At 67.9% G+C, this 14315-nt stretch overlaps 5 protein-coding genes across 5 annotated transcripts; 3 read left to right on the top strand and 2 right to left on the bottom strand.

The window, feature by feature from the left end:
• Positions 1-115: 115 nt before the first annotated feature.
• EMIHUDRAFT_218522 (hypothetical protein) lies at positions 116-1117 on the bottom strand (the record flags this gene model as incomplete). Its single annotated transcript, XM_005759913.1, has 1 exon — positions 116-1117. The coding sequence occupies one exon, from the start codon at positions 1115-1117 to the stop codon at positions 116-118; it is 1002 nt and encodes a 333-aa protein (XP_005759970.1).
• Positions 1118-1434: 317 nt separating this feature from the next.
• EMIHUDRAFT_438583 (hypothetical protein) lies at positions 1435-3087 on the top strand. Its single transcript, XM_005759912.1, has 2 exons — positions 1435-2348; positions 2427-3087. Exons 1-2 carry the CDS (start codon positions 1456-1458, stop codon positions 2554-2556), a joined length of 1023 nt encoding a protein of 340 aa, XP_005759969.1. The 5' UTR covers positions 1435-1455; the 3' UTR covers positions 2557-3087.
• Positions 3088-7499: 4412 nt separating this feature from the next.
• Positions 7500-7829, top strand: EMIHUDRAFT_218519 (hypothetical protein; the record flags this gene model as incomplete). Its single annotated transcript, XM_005759911.1, has 1 exon — positions 7500-7829. The coding sequence occupies one exon, from the start codon at positions 7500-7502 to the stop codon at positions 7827-7829; it is 330 nt and encodes a 109-aa protein (XP_005759968.1).
• Positions 7830-7910: 81 nt separating this feature from the next.
• On the top strand, positions 7911-9653 carry EMIHUDRAFT_218518 (hypothetical protein; the record flags this gene model as incomplete). The annotated part of the gene is made up of 3 exons (XM_005759910.1): positions 7911-7937; positions 8221-8633; positions 8798-9653. 3 exons carry the CDS (start codon positions 7911-7913, stop codon positions 9651-9653), a joined length of 1296 nt encoding a protein of 431 aa, XP_005759967.1.
• A 2527-nt stretch (positions 9654-12180) lies between these two features.
• EMIHUDRAFT_218517 (hypothetical protein) lies at positions 12181-12987 on the bottom strand (the record flags this gene model as incomplete). Its single annotated transcript, XM_005759909.1, has 4 exons — positions 12181-12340; positions 12433-12455; positions 12596-12854; positions 12932-12987. The coding sequence occupies 4 exons, from the start codon at positions 12985-12987 to the stop codon at positions 12181-12183; spliced, it is 498 nt and encodes a 165-aa protein (XP_005759966.1).
• Positions 12988-14315: the final 1328 nt, after the last annotated feature.

The raw sequence follows: 14315 nt of genomic DNA, 5'->3' as shown, positions 1-14315 counted from the left end.
TCACATCTACACGCACATCGGTCAGCAAGTCAGCATATTATGTCGTCAAACAACTACATCGGCACGGGGGGGCTTTATAAACCACAATACACATGCAAAATGTTGTAGCTAGAGCTTAGACGGTGGTGAAGTCGTCGTCTCCCACGCCGGCCGCCAGGAGTGCGCGCAGCCGCTTCTGGCTCGCCGCGGGAAGCTCGGCATCGAGCCGAGCGAGGTCGTCCGCCCAGCCGAGCTGCACCATCAGCGCGAGGAAGGTGTCGTCGCACTCACCTCCCAAGAAGAGGTCTCGCCCGCCGGGCGAGTAGCGGATGCCAAGCTCCTGCCCGACGGGCTCGGCGTTGATGACGGCTCGGACCGCGCTGTCCGGCACGCGGTACACGAGCGAGTTGGCCGGCGAGACGACAAGCGAGGTGCCGGCGACGAGGAGCAGGTCCACCGATGGAAGGTCCTCCGCGCTCCGCTCGAAGAACTCAGCCGGCAGGCTCGAGCCGAAGAGCACAGTCGTTGGCTTGACGAGAGGGCGGTGGCAGGCTGGGCACGGGATGGGCGTCGACTCGGCCGGGGCCGCCGAATCGACGCCGTACAGGTCCTTTATGCGGGCCCGCACCTCTGCGCAGAAGGCGTCGAACTCCATCGGCGCGCCGCAGCCCTCGCACGCCACCTTGCCTATGGAGCCGTGGACGGCGACAATCTTCTCGGTCGGCAGGGCCGTCTGGTAGTCGAGCCCGTCAATGTTCTGCGTGTACAGCCGCGTCAGCTTTCCCGTCTTTGCGTGGAGCAGCTCGGCAAAGCGGTGGCTGAGCGTCGCGCGCCATCGCCGCTCCCTCGTGCCCAGGATGAATGGCCGGCGAACCTCGAGATACGGGAATGCGTTGGCAAAGAACATGTCCTTCAGCACGACAGCGGTCGGGTCCGCTGCCATCGCACGGCGCTGGGCCGCTGTCGCTGTGATGAGCTCTGGCCGCAGTGTGTCGTACATGCCACCCGGGCTGCGAAAGTCGGGGATGCCGGCCGCGACGCTGACGCCCGCGCCCGTGAGGATGGCGATCGAGCGGCACTCGGGCGACACGATGAACTTTGCGAGGGAGGAGACGTCCGTCGGTAAGCGAGACGGCATCGTACGGCCAGTCGAGGCCTGGGCCCCCGGCCGGGGGGGCACACTCGTGTGTGTTTCTTGCTTGGCCGGGTTATCATGCCGGGGTAGGTAGGGTGGTCGCATCGTGGTTTCCCCTCTTTTCAAGCTGGAATTTTCCAAAAAACAAATTTTCCGCGGAAATCACGATGTCAACCCTCCCCAAATGAGTGATCTGATGCTTGTAGGGCTTGAGAGTGGCCTGCCATGTCACAAGAAGGACTGTGGTTGCAGGAGAGTACCACCAACCATCACTCTTGTTGGGTTTATGATTTCTTTTTTAGTTTCCTTACGGCCGGCGGCCGCGAAGGGAGGTCTCAGCGATGTGCAGAGGCAGGCAGGCCGAGACTTCGCTCTCTGAGAAGCCAGTCTCTATTCTGTGGCGGCTGCCGTTCCGGCTCCCCTCGCCCAAGCCGTCTCGCGTGCCACGCTGCTGCCGCGCTCTCGCTCGCGCGGGCCGGCCGCCCGAAGGCATGCTCGTGCAGGGCGTCGACGGAGCCTCGACGCACCGCGACGAGCTGAGCTATGCGTACGACTGGGCCCTCGCCGTGGGCACGCCAGTGCTCGCGGCACGTGCCGGCGTCGTGGTGGAGGCGTGCGACGTCTTTCGAGCCGGCGCGCCGAAGCCTGAGTACCGACCGCTCGCCAACCACGTCGTGCTGAGGCATGCGGACGGGCTGTACTCGCGCTACTTTCACCTGAAGCAGGGCTCCCTCCGCACGAGCGTCGGGGCCGCGGTCTCGGTGGGGCAGCCAATTGCGGCGTCCGGCAACACGGGCTTCTCCTCCGGCCCTCACCTCCACTTCGACGTCACCGACTCGACTCCCACGGAGACGTCCCTCCTCTCGGTCGAGCGGACAGCGACGCAGCAGCAACGCGCGGGCGGTGCTGCCGGCGCCGGCGCCACCGACACCGCCGCCGATGCCACCGACGCCGCCAAGGAGGCCCCCCCGCCGCCCGGCCTCGTCAGCGGGACAGTCAAGAGCGCCGCCGCCGCCTTTTGCTTCGCGCTGCCGCCGGCCTCGTCGCCGCTGTCGCCCTCGGCTCGGCGGGAGGGGCAGGGGTCTGCGCGGCCGCCTCACCGCCGCGCCTCCGCACGCGTAGGCGCGCCCCGCTCGTACTGGGCGACCCTCCCACCGCAGACTCGCCTCTCGCCGCCTGCGACGGCGCCGTCGTGCTGTTGCGCCGCTGCTTGCACGTTGACTTTGTCGACAAGGTGACGCGAGACCAGGGAGATGAGGTCTGCACGACATGATCAGACAGCGTAGCGTCACGTCGACCTGCTTCCGGCAAGGTGCGGCGCGCCGAGGCGGCCGGCGCGGTGGCGGTGGTCGTGGTCAACAACAAGCCCGTGCCCGCCGTGCACACGATGGGGTGGGGTCCGGCCGCACAGAGAGAGGCGCCGCCGGGCGTGCCAGCGGTGATGGTGCCTCTCGTCGAGGGGGAGGCAATGGCGGAGGCGCTGCAGCGCGGAGAACCACTCGTGTGCACCCTGAGCGGCTCGCCCCACCTCGGCCGCTTCCGCGGCGGACACCGCGAGGCGAGGGCGGCCGCGTGCGCCGCGGCGAGGGCAGCCACGCCGCAGGCTAGCCCGCTCGACCCGCGGCCGTGGCTGCCCTTTGTGCCCGTCACGCAGCCGGCCGCCTTTGCGTGGCCCGCGGAGGGAGGCTCGCCAGAGGCAGAGGGCGGGCGGCGGGCGTACTTCCCGGCGGTGGGCGAGATCCCACCCGTGGCGGTGCAGCGGGCGGCCGGGTGGGAGGAGACCTGACTCCGGGGCGCAGTGGGGCGTGTTTATTTCGCGATCGTGCCGTTTCAATTCTCGAGTTTCAATTCACTCTCTCGATGTTTCTCCTGACTGCTCGTGACACAGCTGGCTCCAGTCTGTCTCGTGTCTGTCTGTGGCGAGAGTGAGAGTAGAAGATATGCTCCGCTGTTGGCGGAATTCTTTGCACCTGAAGGTCCCCGATTTTCACTTGGAGCACTTGGACTTGCGCTAACAAAAGTGAAAAGAAAGAAAACAGAGCTTCATCCTTCAAAAATCTCTCTCAAAAGATTGTCAAAACAGACAACCCAGTGAAGGGAGGGATGCGGATGGGAGGACGGCACGCCGCCACCACACACAGGGATTTTAAGGAGAGAAGTGCGGTGCTAGCCTTCGCCCACCCTCGGGCGTCTACCTCTTCCTATCTCTGAAGAAAGAAAGAAAACAGACAACCCAAAAGGGAGGGATGGGAGGACGGCACGCCGCCACCACACAGGGATTTTAAGGAGAGGTGTGTGATGCGCTAGCCGTCGCCCACCCTAGGGAGTCTGCCTCTTCCTATCTCTCTTCGCAGTCTCTCGCCGATTCTCGCTGCAACCTTCATGCCACCTCGCGGTCGTCCCACTCTCGTCGTTCTCTCCCTTGTCACTTCCTCCTCTGTCGCGTCGCTCTCCTCTGCCTCGTTCTGCGACGACGCCGCTGCCTGCCGATCCCTTGCCCTCGCCTCTCGGCGCAACTCTGCCCTCCTCGCAGCATATCCTGGCCCCTCGAGCTTATCGAGCTCTCCTCGCGCAAGGACGACTCTTCTGACGCCCACTGCGACCATTTGCCGCCAGGTCATGTCGTTGCTCAGGTCCACTCTCTCTTCGGACACTTGTACCCCACGGCTGATGCTGGCGCTGGGGTCCCCTTCGGGTGCATCGTGACAGCTGACGGCGGGATTTCCACTGGCTCGTCCTCCTCAGAGTCGTCTTCCCCGGCTTCCTCCCGTTCGGCTCTACGTTCAGCACGTTCAGCGTGGCTCACCCTCCATGCCGTGAACGGGCGCTTTATCCACCCTATATTCTTCTCTCTCTCCTCTGCCCTTGCCTTGGTCTTGTCGTTGTTTCGCATCCATATCAGTATGGCGATCGAGGCTGCCTTCCCCACTACCTGTAGTTCTCTCGTCACCTCTCCTGCGAGCTCCCCTCTCTTTCTTTTTCGGGTATGGAGTCCGTGAGTGTGCGGGCAGTGTGCAGGCAATCACGGGCGCTATTTTGTCGTACTCCTCTTCGGCGAGCGCTCCAAATCTAGACCCTTTCGCCTTTAAGGAGGCTGCCCTCGCTCGTCTCAGGAATGTGGCGGTGTCTTTTGAGTCCGGCGCCTCCCGTTCAACTCTTGCTGTCGCCCTCGCTGTGTGTTTGTCAAGCTTCCGCATAAAGAGGCGCGCCTCCTCCTTGTTCCCAGCGCAGCTGCCGCTCAGTATGTGCGCCAACGACGCCTGTGGTGGCTCACTGTCTTCTCGTGTCCAGTCGTCCCAGTCTCGTCTCCGTTCTCCGATTCTCCTCCTCGCCTCGCGCGCCTCTTTTGTGGCCTCATCCCTAGCCGCCTTGCACGCTCTGCATCCCCAGAACGCACTTCTCGTGGCGGGGCCCCTCATTCCCCGTTTCGTCCCCCCCCTAGAATACGCCTGTGGTGCGCCCCGTGTGGCACCCCGACCTGTTGTCTCACCCTGCCTGGCCCCTAAGATCGTTTTGGTCGTCACATTGTGATCCCCGACGTCGTCAAATGTCGCTCGCCTGTCCTTCCCCCCATTCTCGTCTGGTAATCTCATCTTATCCCATGGGTGTTTGAGGCTGGCTACGGCCACTTCGCTCCACAGCCGTCCCACCACCCCGCTGCCAAAATTCTTCAATGTGCGCGCGCGTTCATATCGTTGAGAGGAGTCGTTGCTCGTTGCCGATGTCGTCAGGCCGGTCGTCGAGCCGCGCCTCCTCTGGTGGTACAACCATCCCCGCCGTCAGCCAAGCCATCCCTTCGGGCAAGGCAGCGCGCACGGCCGCTAGCAAGTCCTTCCTGGCCTCCGAGTGGGCCCGCAAGCGCACAGAGCAAAAGCGCCGGGCGGTGGAGATCAGGTCTGGGGCCCCGCCGCCGCCCCGTCCAATCGTATCCTTGACTCCCTCTCCCTCCGCTCTGCAGGGAGCAGCGTACACGCGAGGCCGCCGAGCGGAGCGCTGCTGCAGATGCGGAGGCGCGCGCGGTCGCGGCCGCCGAGGCGAGCATCGCTGTGCCGCGCCTCTCGCCCGCACCTGAGCAGGAACCTCCGACGCTCCGGAAGCTGCGCACCGCCCGACTCAGGGCCGCAGCCGCACCAGCTGCCTCGTGCGGGAGCGCCGACGCCGCGCACCCTCCCCGTCCCGGGTGGCGCGGCCAGCAGCCTGGTTGTGTGGGAGACTCTGCAGTGGCGGCAGCGGCGGTCTCGCCGCAGCCTCCCGCCGAGGAGGCCCCCAAGCCGGCTGGAGCTGGAGGGGTCCTTCTGCACGAGGTGTTGGGTCCTGCCGATCCGCCAACGCCGCGCCCCTGTTTCTCTGAGGCCCAGGGAGAGGGTGTGGGGAAGGAGGAGGGGAGGGAGGAGGAGGAGGAGGAGGAGGAGGCGCCGCCGACCGTGCGCAAGCGGGAGCCAGAGGCGCGGGAGGAGCCGCCGCCGCGCGAGGAGGCGCCTCCTCCCGCGGGCGAAAGGCCACCAGAGGCGCAGACGGGGGAGAGCGGTGCGCCGGCAGCACGCAACAAAGGCAGCGCTGTCGGCGAGGCAGCCGCCGCCGCACCGCAGGCACCGCAGGCAGTGCTGACGCCTCGGCTCGACGCCGGCAGAAGCTTGCTCTCGGCCGCCCGTGTCTCTCCCCCCACGCCTTGCTCCACCCCTCTCCGCCGCCGAGTAGGCGCGAGTCGGCCGCGCAAGCGCTGGTCCTTTTCGGGAGCGGCAGTCGCCGGCCGGGGGGCGGGCGGCGCAACTCGCTCCCCTCCCGACCTCCCTCCTCCCACCTCTAGGCGTCTCGCACCCTCGTCCTGCCCGTCGCGGGCGAGCGCTCCCCTCCCCTCGGCGTGCCTCCGCCGCCCTCCGCGCCTCCGCCGCCCTCGTCCAAGTCGGCGATGCCCTCGCGCGAGGGGCTGAAGAGAGACGGGCTGAAGAGAGACGGGCTGAAGAGAGACGGGCTGAAGAGAGAGGGGCGAGCACAGCCGCAAACGCAGGAGTGCGCCGGCGAGGGTGCACCTGCGATCGCAGCGCCATTTGCGCCGCCGCCGCCGCCGCCGCCGCCGCCGCCGCCGCCGCCGCGACCGCCTCCCACGCCCGGTCGGATGCAAACGCGTTCCCAGTCTGCCGCAGCGCGAACGGCGCCTCCGCCGCCGCCTCCGCATCCGCCGCCGTCGCCGCATCCGCCGCCGCCTCCGCTGCCTCCCTCAGAGAGTGCACGCCACCCGCCCTCAGCAGAGGCCTCCTCCGATTTGCTCCCCAACCAGCCGTCGCCGCCGTCCTTGGGCCTTCCTTCACGCCGCTCTTCGGACCCTCCTTCGGACCCTCCTTCGGACCCTCCTTCGGACCCTCCTTCGGACCGGTCGTCGGCAGGCCGGCCGCTCGGGGAGCCCGAGGTCGGCCGCCTCTCCTCGCTCCCCTCCAGCTCGACGCTGCTCGAGGGAGAGCCGCTGCCGTGCGGCGCTGAGTCCGATCCCGCGTCTCTCGAGCCCGCGCAACCTAAGCAGCTGCAGCACTCGCCGCCGCCCCCGCCCCCGCCGCCGCCGCCACCGCCGCCGCCACCGCAGTCGCAACCTCTCGCTTCGGCTGCGGGCGTGGTACCGGCCGCCCCGGCCGCCCCGACGGCCGAGGACCTGATGCGGTCTGCCTTGCTTGCCTGCGCCGGCCTCGCGGCAAACACACCCTCCCTCTGACAGCCTCAAGCCGGGAGTAGGTCGCTCGAGCTGCGTGTCCGGGACCGCCCCCCAGCGGCCGCTCCCACCCCGCTGCCGCACTGCTCGGCGCCGGAGCCGACCGCCGCGGCGACGGCGAGCGGCGCATCGAGCGGATTGGCGGCGAGAGTGCGGGAGGTCGCGCCCCCTCCGAGCACTTCGAGAGAGGGCCGGCGTCTCGACCCGCCTCCGCCCTCGGCTCCTAGCGCCATCCGGCCGCACTCCGCCCGGCGGCCGTCGGGGAGGGCGTCTCCTCCCTTGCCTGCGAGGGGGGGGCGGTGGGAGGGCAGCCGGTGGGAGGGCAATCCGCCGGCTCAGTCGCTCCGCAAGTCGACGAGCTCGTCGGGACTGGTGCGGAAAGGTCGGTGGGCGCGGGAGCGGGGCGGTGGGCGATACACACCCGCCGCGTGAGATTAGGCGCCGCGCGGAGCCGGCGCCGCCCGACCCTCCTTCGGCGGCGGCAGGCCGCCGCTCGCTCGCTCGCCCTCCGACACGTCGTTGCCGGTCCGGCGCGCCTTGTCGCCGGCCCGCCCCCGCTCGCCGGCCCGCCCCCGCCGGCCAGAGACGGCGGGGCCGGGCTGCAGCCCTGGCTTGCGGGTGAGCGCGCCGCCGCCGCCGCCGCCGCCGGAGGCTGCGGACTCGGACGATCCGGTCACGCGGCAGATGATCGACAAGCGGCAGTGCCGGCGCAACAATCGGGAGTCCTTTGTCGCGGCCATCGCGGAGTGGCGCGCTGAGCTGCAGGAGCGCGCCGCGCGCGCCCCCCTCTCCTCCCTCCCCTCCTCGTCCGTCCCCGCGCGGAGAGAGGCGCGCGGCTCCGGCCCGCTGCCGCTCGCGCGCGAGGCGTCCGCCGAGGACGCTGTCCGCCGCTCCCTCGCCGCCGAGGGGGCGTGCGGCGGGCAGCAGCAGGGCTCGGCCGCGGAGAAGCGGCGCGTGCTCGTCGTCGCGCGCAAGCGGCCTCTCTTCGAGCACGAGGCGTGTAATCTCCTGTAATCTCGGGCAATCTCGTGTAATCTCGTGTAATCTCCTCTCTGTGAGCACGAGGCGGCGCGCGGCGAGTTCGACGCGCTGTCCATGTCGCCCGGCGTGGCGGCGGTCCACGTGTGCCACATGGCGCCCGACCTCAAGGGCATGTTCATGCGGCACCACGAGTTTGGCGCCCTCCGCACCGCACCGCACCGCACCGCACCGCACCGCACCGCACCGCACCGCACCGCACCGCACCGCACCGCACCGCACCGCACCGCACCGCACCGCACCGCACCGACCACACCGCACCGCACCGCACCGCATCGCGCCGCGCACACGCGCACGCGCCACCCGCGCGCACCGCGCCTCCCGCGCACCGCACCGCCCCGCAGCTCCACCCGCAGCTCCACCCCAGCACGCCCGGCTCGGAGCAGGCGTCGGCCTCGCCCTCGGAGAGTCGTCCACCAACGGCGAGCTCTGCGCCTCCGCCATCGTGCCGCTGCTCGAGCACGTCGCGGCGGGCGGCGCCTCGACCGCCTTCATGTACGGCCAGACCGGCTCCGGCAAGACGCACACGATGGCGGGCATCGAGCAAGTCGCCGCCGCCACGCTGCTGCCGGCGGGATGCGCCGCCGCAAGCGCGCGGCTGCAGTACTTTGAGGCGCAGAGGGCCGAGGCCCGCGAGGCGTGCGGTGGCGGCCCTCTTGAGCTCTCTCTCTCTCTCGCGCGCGCGCAGGTGCGCGGCGATCGGTGCGTCGACTTGCTCGTCGAGCGCGGCAAGGAGCTGATGCTCGCCAACGACGCGAGCGGCGTGACGCACGTGTTGGGGTCCGCAGTAGTGTGTGTTGGGGTCCGCAGTAGTGAAGCGGCTTGCACGTAGTATGTAGTCTGGCGACGCAACCCTCACTACCAACCCTCGCCGCTCGGGTCCTCGAGCGGGCGAGGGCCGCGCCGCGCGCGGTACGCCCGACCCTCCGGCCGCCGCCCCGCAGGCTCTCCTCCGCCGATTTCACCTCCTCGAGCGAGCTGCTCGCCGCGCTCGCCACCGCAAAGTCGCGCCGCGCGACACACGCGACCGGAGCCAACGCCGTCTCGTCTCGCTCCCACGCCGTCTGCACGATCGAGCTCTGCTCGTCGGCCGCGGACGGGCCGTGCGCGGGCAAGCGGCGCCCTCCGGCGGCGGTGCTCACCCTTGTCGACTGCGCGGGCTCGGAGAGGAAGGAGGACTCGGCGACGCACAACTCGGACCGGCGCAAGGAGGGGGCGGAGATCAACGCGTCGCTGCACGTGCTGCAGGAGTGCATGCGCCAGTGGGTGGCGACCGAGGCGGGGCGGCAGCAGGTCCACATCCCCTTCCGCCAGTCGGCGCTCACGCGCGTGCTCGCAAACTCGTTCACGCGCTCAGACACGCGGATGGCGGTCATCGGCACCGTCTCGCCCGCCTCGACGGACGCGGAGCACTCGCTCGCCACCCTGCGCGTCGTCTGCCAGATCGGCGCCGAGAGCGGAGTCACGCGAGAGACGAGGCAGGCGGTCAAGTCCGTCGGCCCGCCCCTCGAGCCGGTCCGGCCGTCGCCAAAGACCTACGACGTGGCCGCCGTGCGCGGCTGGCTCGCGCGGGCGTGCAGCGGCGCCTTCGCCCCGCTGCTGCCCGTCGTGTCGCCCTCGCTCGACGGGCGCGGGCTGATGAAGCTGTCGGCAAAGCAGATGGCTTCGATCTGGGGCGTGTCCGAGGAGATCGCCAACGCGATCTTCTCGGAGCTGCGCGCAGAGGCGCGGCGCGCCGAGGAGAGCCAAAAGGCGCGGCGGGCGGGGATGCGTGCGCATGAGCGGAAAAAGTTTGGTTGACGTGTGCGGGCGGGGTGGCCCCCGGCGCGCTCGCGTGCGTCGGCAACCCGATGGTGGGGGCAGCTAGTTGGAGAAAGGGAAGCGTGTGTGGGGTGGAGTAGAGCAGGCGTGAGGGAATGAGTGCCGTCGGCGTCGCGCTCGTCTAGAGCTCCTATACGTCCGGCCGCGACTCGTCGCCGAGCGAGACCGAGAGGGCCGAGGCCGCGCTCTAGCTAAACCTAAAGCTAGAGAGTAGAGTTGTAAGAGCGCGGTGCGCGTGCCGACTGCCGTGGAGTGTGGCGCTCGGTGATTGTTTTTTATTTTGTTTCTCGATTACCGGCGAGAGCGAACCGCCGCCAAGATCGCCGACGCGCGCACGCGCCCTGGTGCTGGTCTCCCGGCGCGCAGCGGCTCTCCCCCGCTGCGACGCACGAAGGTCGAAGGGCTCTCTCTCGAGCTCTCTCTAACGACTTCTGGTAAGTGGACTTGGTAAGTGGTGGACTTCACGCAGCGCGCAGAGGCCAGAGCGTCGTCGCAAGCTATAATGAAATGTAGCCGCATGAAAATGTGTCTTCTGTAATGCGAGGGGCAGTCCGTCTCAGTCAGGGCTAACCTCAAAATGTAACACCAGGATGGCTGTGCTGGCTCCTACACAGCCATCTTACCTAAGGATGGCTGAGCTAGCTACAGTGCTCTTGCCGTTGCCGCCGCCCTCGCCGCCCGTGCTCTTGCCGTCGCCGTCGAGCCCGCCGCCCTCCTACGCTACCCCCCCCCCCCCCGCCCTCACCGCCGCCCTCGCCGCCACCGCCCTCGCCGCCGCCGCCCTCGCCGCCGCCTCCCTCGCCGCCGCCGCCGCCCTCCAGCATGCCGCCGCTCTCGCCCTCTCCCCCTCCCAAGGCAGCGCGCAGGCCACTGCGCAGACACACCAGGCCCTCTCCGAGAGCCGCCACGGGGGGCACTCCCGCGGTCCCCTCCTGGCTGAATGCGGCCTCCGGAGCGGGCGGCGCAACCGCAAGCGTCTCTGTATACTCAGAGCCTTCCATGCTCTTCTTTGCGTTCCGATGCGAAGCATGCACTGCACTCCTCTAGCATCACCCACAACTCAAGTCACCTCCGTTGCCACTGTCCTTGGACCTTGCGCACTTGGCCGAGGCGTCGCCAGGCTCGCACGCCGCTCCCTCCAACCCCGTGTCGGCCTGCCGCCGCCCTCACCTCCAGCCGCCCCGCCTCACCTCCCCACCGCCCTCGTCACCACCGTCTCCACCGCCGCTGCTCTCACCACCCTCGCCACCACCACCATGCCCGCCTCCCTCGCTGCCACCCACGCCGCCGCCACCGGCCCACCGCCCCCACCCCCTCCGCTGCCCTCGCCCTTGCCGTCACCGCGTCGCAAGATCTCTTACACTATCCCCCGCCCTTGCCGCCGCCCTTGCCGCCGCCCTCGCTGCCAAAGGGCCCCTACCCACCACAGACACCCTCACGCTGTCTCCCCCGGCCCCAGCCGCGGCGCCGAGGGCGATCCTGCGCAAGGGATCGCTGCTACAGAGCAGGAGCGGCCGGCAGCGGCGCGGCCGGCGCGGCCGGTGGCGCCGGTAGCGCGAGCAGCGCCATCCGCGATGGCGTGGAGGTCGGCGAAGGTGCGTAGGGCAGCGCGAGAAGTGGCTGCCGCGCTCCCGACGGCAGCAGCAGCGCGAGCACCGTGTCCGGCTTCTCGTTCAGTAGCGGCGCGTCGCGGGGGGCTGCTTTCTGACTTTTATCAGCTCGTTTTTCAGCTTGGCCTACAAGGGGAGGGAGCACGAGCGCTGAGCAAGTGGGAGGGCAGACAGGTGTGTGCGTGTCGGGAGGTTGGGGCTCTCGCAGAGACCTGCCGGTCGTCGCGGACGGAGCTTGGCGAGCGCGGTCTCGCCGACGCCGCGAGAGATGTAGCCGCATGCTTGACGCCTTCTCGGACTCCTTCTGGTTGCGCCTCTCCTTCTTCTCCTGGACCTGCGCCAGCTTGTTGTCGTGCCCCGACTTGAGGTGCGCCGTCACCGCGCTGGTGACCCCCACGTGCAGCACCACCGCCCTCGCCGCCGCCCTCGCCGCTGCCGCCCTCGCCCCCGCCCCCGCCGCCGCGCCCCCTCGTCACCACCACCCCCGCCGCCGCCCTCTCCTCACCGCCTCCCACCCCGCCGCCGCCCCCGCCTTCGTCACGTCGCCGTCGCTGCATGCCGCCACTCTGGCCCATCCGCCCCCTTCCACCCTCGCCGCCTCCGTCACCGCCGCCGCCCTTGACTAGGGTTGTCAAACGTTAAGGTTCTTCGGGCCCCTTTAGGGGGGCAAACCCTGCCCGGCCCCTAGGACCCCAGGTAAGGCCCAGGTGTGGCCTAGGGCATCAGAAGGGACCAAGAGGAGTCCAGTCTGAGCCATAGAGCCCATGTCTTTGCCCCCGAAGGTCGCGTTCAAATGCCCGGAACGGACGTCTCAGTGGTGTCCGGCCGGCGCGATCACCGAGCTGTGACGCTCAGGGAAGCCTGATGAGGTACTAGTTTCTTTGCCCTGGGCTGGCCTACGACCCGTGCTGGATCAGCTGAGCAAGGTTTGGGGAGAATCCCCCGGTCAGATCTTCAGATATTTTGACGGATGACCAAAAGCACCCCGTTTTTGCCCATTTTTGCACACGCGCGCACTCACGACGCAAAATCACGAAATTCTTTTTTGAGCTGTCCCTAGAGGGGGGTCGGGTGGTGAGGGGGGCAGAGGGGGGCAGGCGCCAAAAAGAATTTTACAACACCTCCCTCTGGCACTAACACAGGTACACCACGGGAGCCGCCTAAGCGACTCCTGCGATAACGGCGAGGCGCTCCGCTGAAAAGAAATCACACGTGGAAAAATAAAAGAAGGGACCCGCGCATGCACTTTCGGAGCTGTGAGACAGACCAACCTCCCTCAGCTGAGACGGAGCTCGTTTTCTCAATTCTCACTCGGCGCCTCAGCGCACCACCAACCACCCTTGGCAGCACAAAGCCGCGCCAGATGTCCGCCAGCTCCGGAGCCGCTCCCTCGCGGCCCTCAAAGCGCTCCTCGTCCCACGCGATCAGGTAGCCCAGCCGCATCACCTCGACCGCCCGCTTGCGAGCCGCCTCCGGGAAGAGCTCGTGAGACTGCGGCGACCACTCCGCCGCCTTGAGGATCAGCCTGCCCACCTCCACCGCCTCGGCCGCTGGCTCCAAGTTGGCCGGCCTGAGGGAGGGCAGAGGCGTCGGTTGAAAAGAGAGAAGGGCAGAAGGCGAGCAGAGTGGGGAGGGAGGCAGCGGCACGGGGTGTCAAAAATCTCTCTCTCTCTCTCTCCATATAGTAGTTCTTTCTTTCTCATTTCGTCTCTTGTTTTCTCGACTTTCGAGGCCGGTAAAGTCTGCGCCAGTCCACGCCCTTGTCGTGTCATGCGCTCGCACAAATTCTTTACACACACGCACCCCTTTGGGATCACAGCCCGCCGCCCCCCTTCTTCCCCGCGGGCGATTTCGTTCCTTGTTCTTTTCTGTTCTTGTTTTTAAAATCTCAAGATTGTTGGTTGTCTAAAATCTCTCTCTCAAAATCTCTCTCTCTGTGATTTCATGTTCTTTTTTCGCCAGTGCGCGCCAGTCCCGTGCCCAGTAAAATAAATAACAACCCCTGGTGGGATTAGGGCAGCAACCCGACGGGCAGACCCCGCCCCGCTCGGAGGGCGTGCACCCCACAGCAGAAAGAAAGAAAGAAAACATACAACCCCAGGGAGGGATGGGAGGACGGCACGCCGCCACCACACAGGGATTTTAAGAAAGCACAGTGAGCGGACAGTAAAATTCTTTTGCACACGCCACCCATACATATGCAGCTTTTCGTCTTCCTGCTCGCGTGCGGCAGTGCTGCGGCTTTCGCGCCTACCGCGCGCACGATATCACCTGGAGCCGCCCGCAGATCGACTCAGCCTGCCGCAGTCCTCGGTTACAAGGTCGCCGCCGCCGGGCTGACTGGCGCAGTTGTGAGCACAGCGGTGGTCGCGAGGTGCTTGCGAGCACTGCCACAATGCTATCGCATAGCACATACCGCCGGCGTATGCGCCCACCAACTACGCGACTCACCATCTGCACTCTCCGCGGCGCGCCCAGGAAGATGATGGCGTCGCGCGAGTCTCTCGAGGCCGAGCGCAGCAGGGCGATCGCCTCTCACGACTCGCTGCCGGCGTGCCCATGGCCACCGCTCGGTAATCCCGAGATTTAGCCCCGCAGGCGAGCTTGGCGGGGATGAGCCAGCTCTCCGGCCTTGCGGAGATGTCGCTCGAACGCGAGGAGGGCAAGGAGGGACGGCAGGCGAGCCGCCACGCCTCGCCTACCGCCGCGCAGACAGCGCGCTCAAACTCTCGTCTCTCAACTCGCCTCCGCGCCCCTCCCTGCCGCCGGAGGAGGGAGTCTGGAAGGAGTACGTCAAGGCGGACGGCCGGAAGTGGTACTACAACACCGAGACCAGAGTGATGCAGTGGACTGTGCCCGAGCCCTTCTGCAAGCTCGACGAGGTCCGAGATTACCCGAGATTACCCGAGTTTACCCGAGGCGAGTCGCGGGCAGGCCACACCGCTCACCCACGCGCGCTGGGCCTTGCACTTTGAATGCCGTGGGTCTCCTGTCGTCCAGACGTGGAGTCGCGAGGGTCGCCCCCCCTTGC

This window comes from Emiliania huxleyi (assembly GCF_000372725.1).
Source record: "Emiliania huxleyi CCMP1516 unplaced genomic scaffold EMIHUscaffold_79, whole genome shotgun sequence".
Lineage (NCBI taxonomy): Eukaryota > Haptophyta > Isochrysidales > Noelaerhabdaceae > Emiliania > Emiliania huxleyi.
Note: the sequence above shows the minus strand (reverse complement) of the source record. Positions and strands in the feature narration are given on the sequence as shown.

Excerpts from the sequence above, each read along its gene's own strand:
- EMIHUDRAFT_438583 (XM_005759912.1), top strand. The coding sequence starts at position 1,456 with ATGTGCAGAGGCAGGCAGGCCGAGACTTCGCTCTCTGAGAAGCCAGTC. Across the intron at positions 2,349-2,426 it reads ACGTTGACTTTGTCGACAAG|GTGCGGCGCGCCGAGGCGGC; the intron begins GTGACGCGAGAC and ends GCTTCCGGCAAG.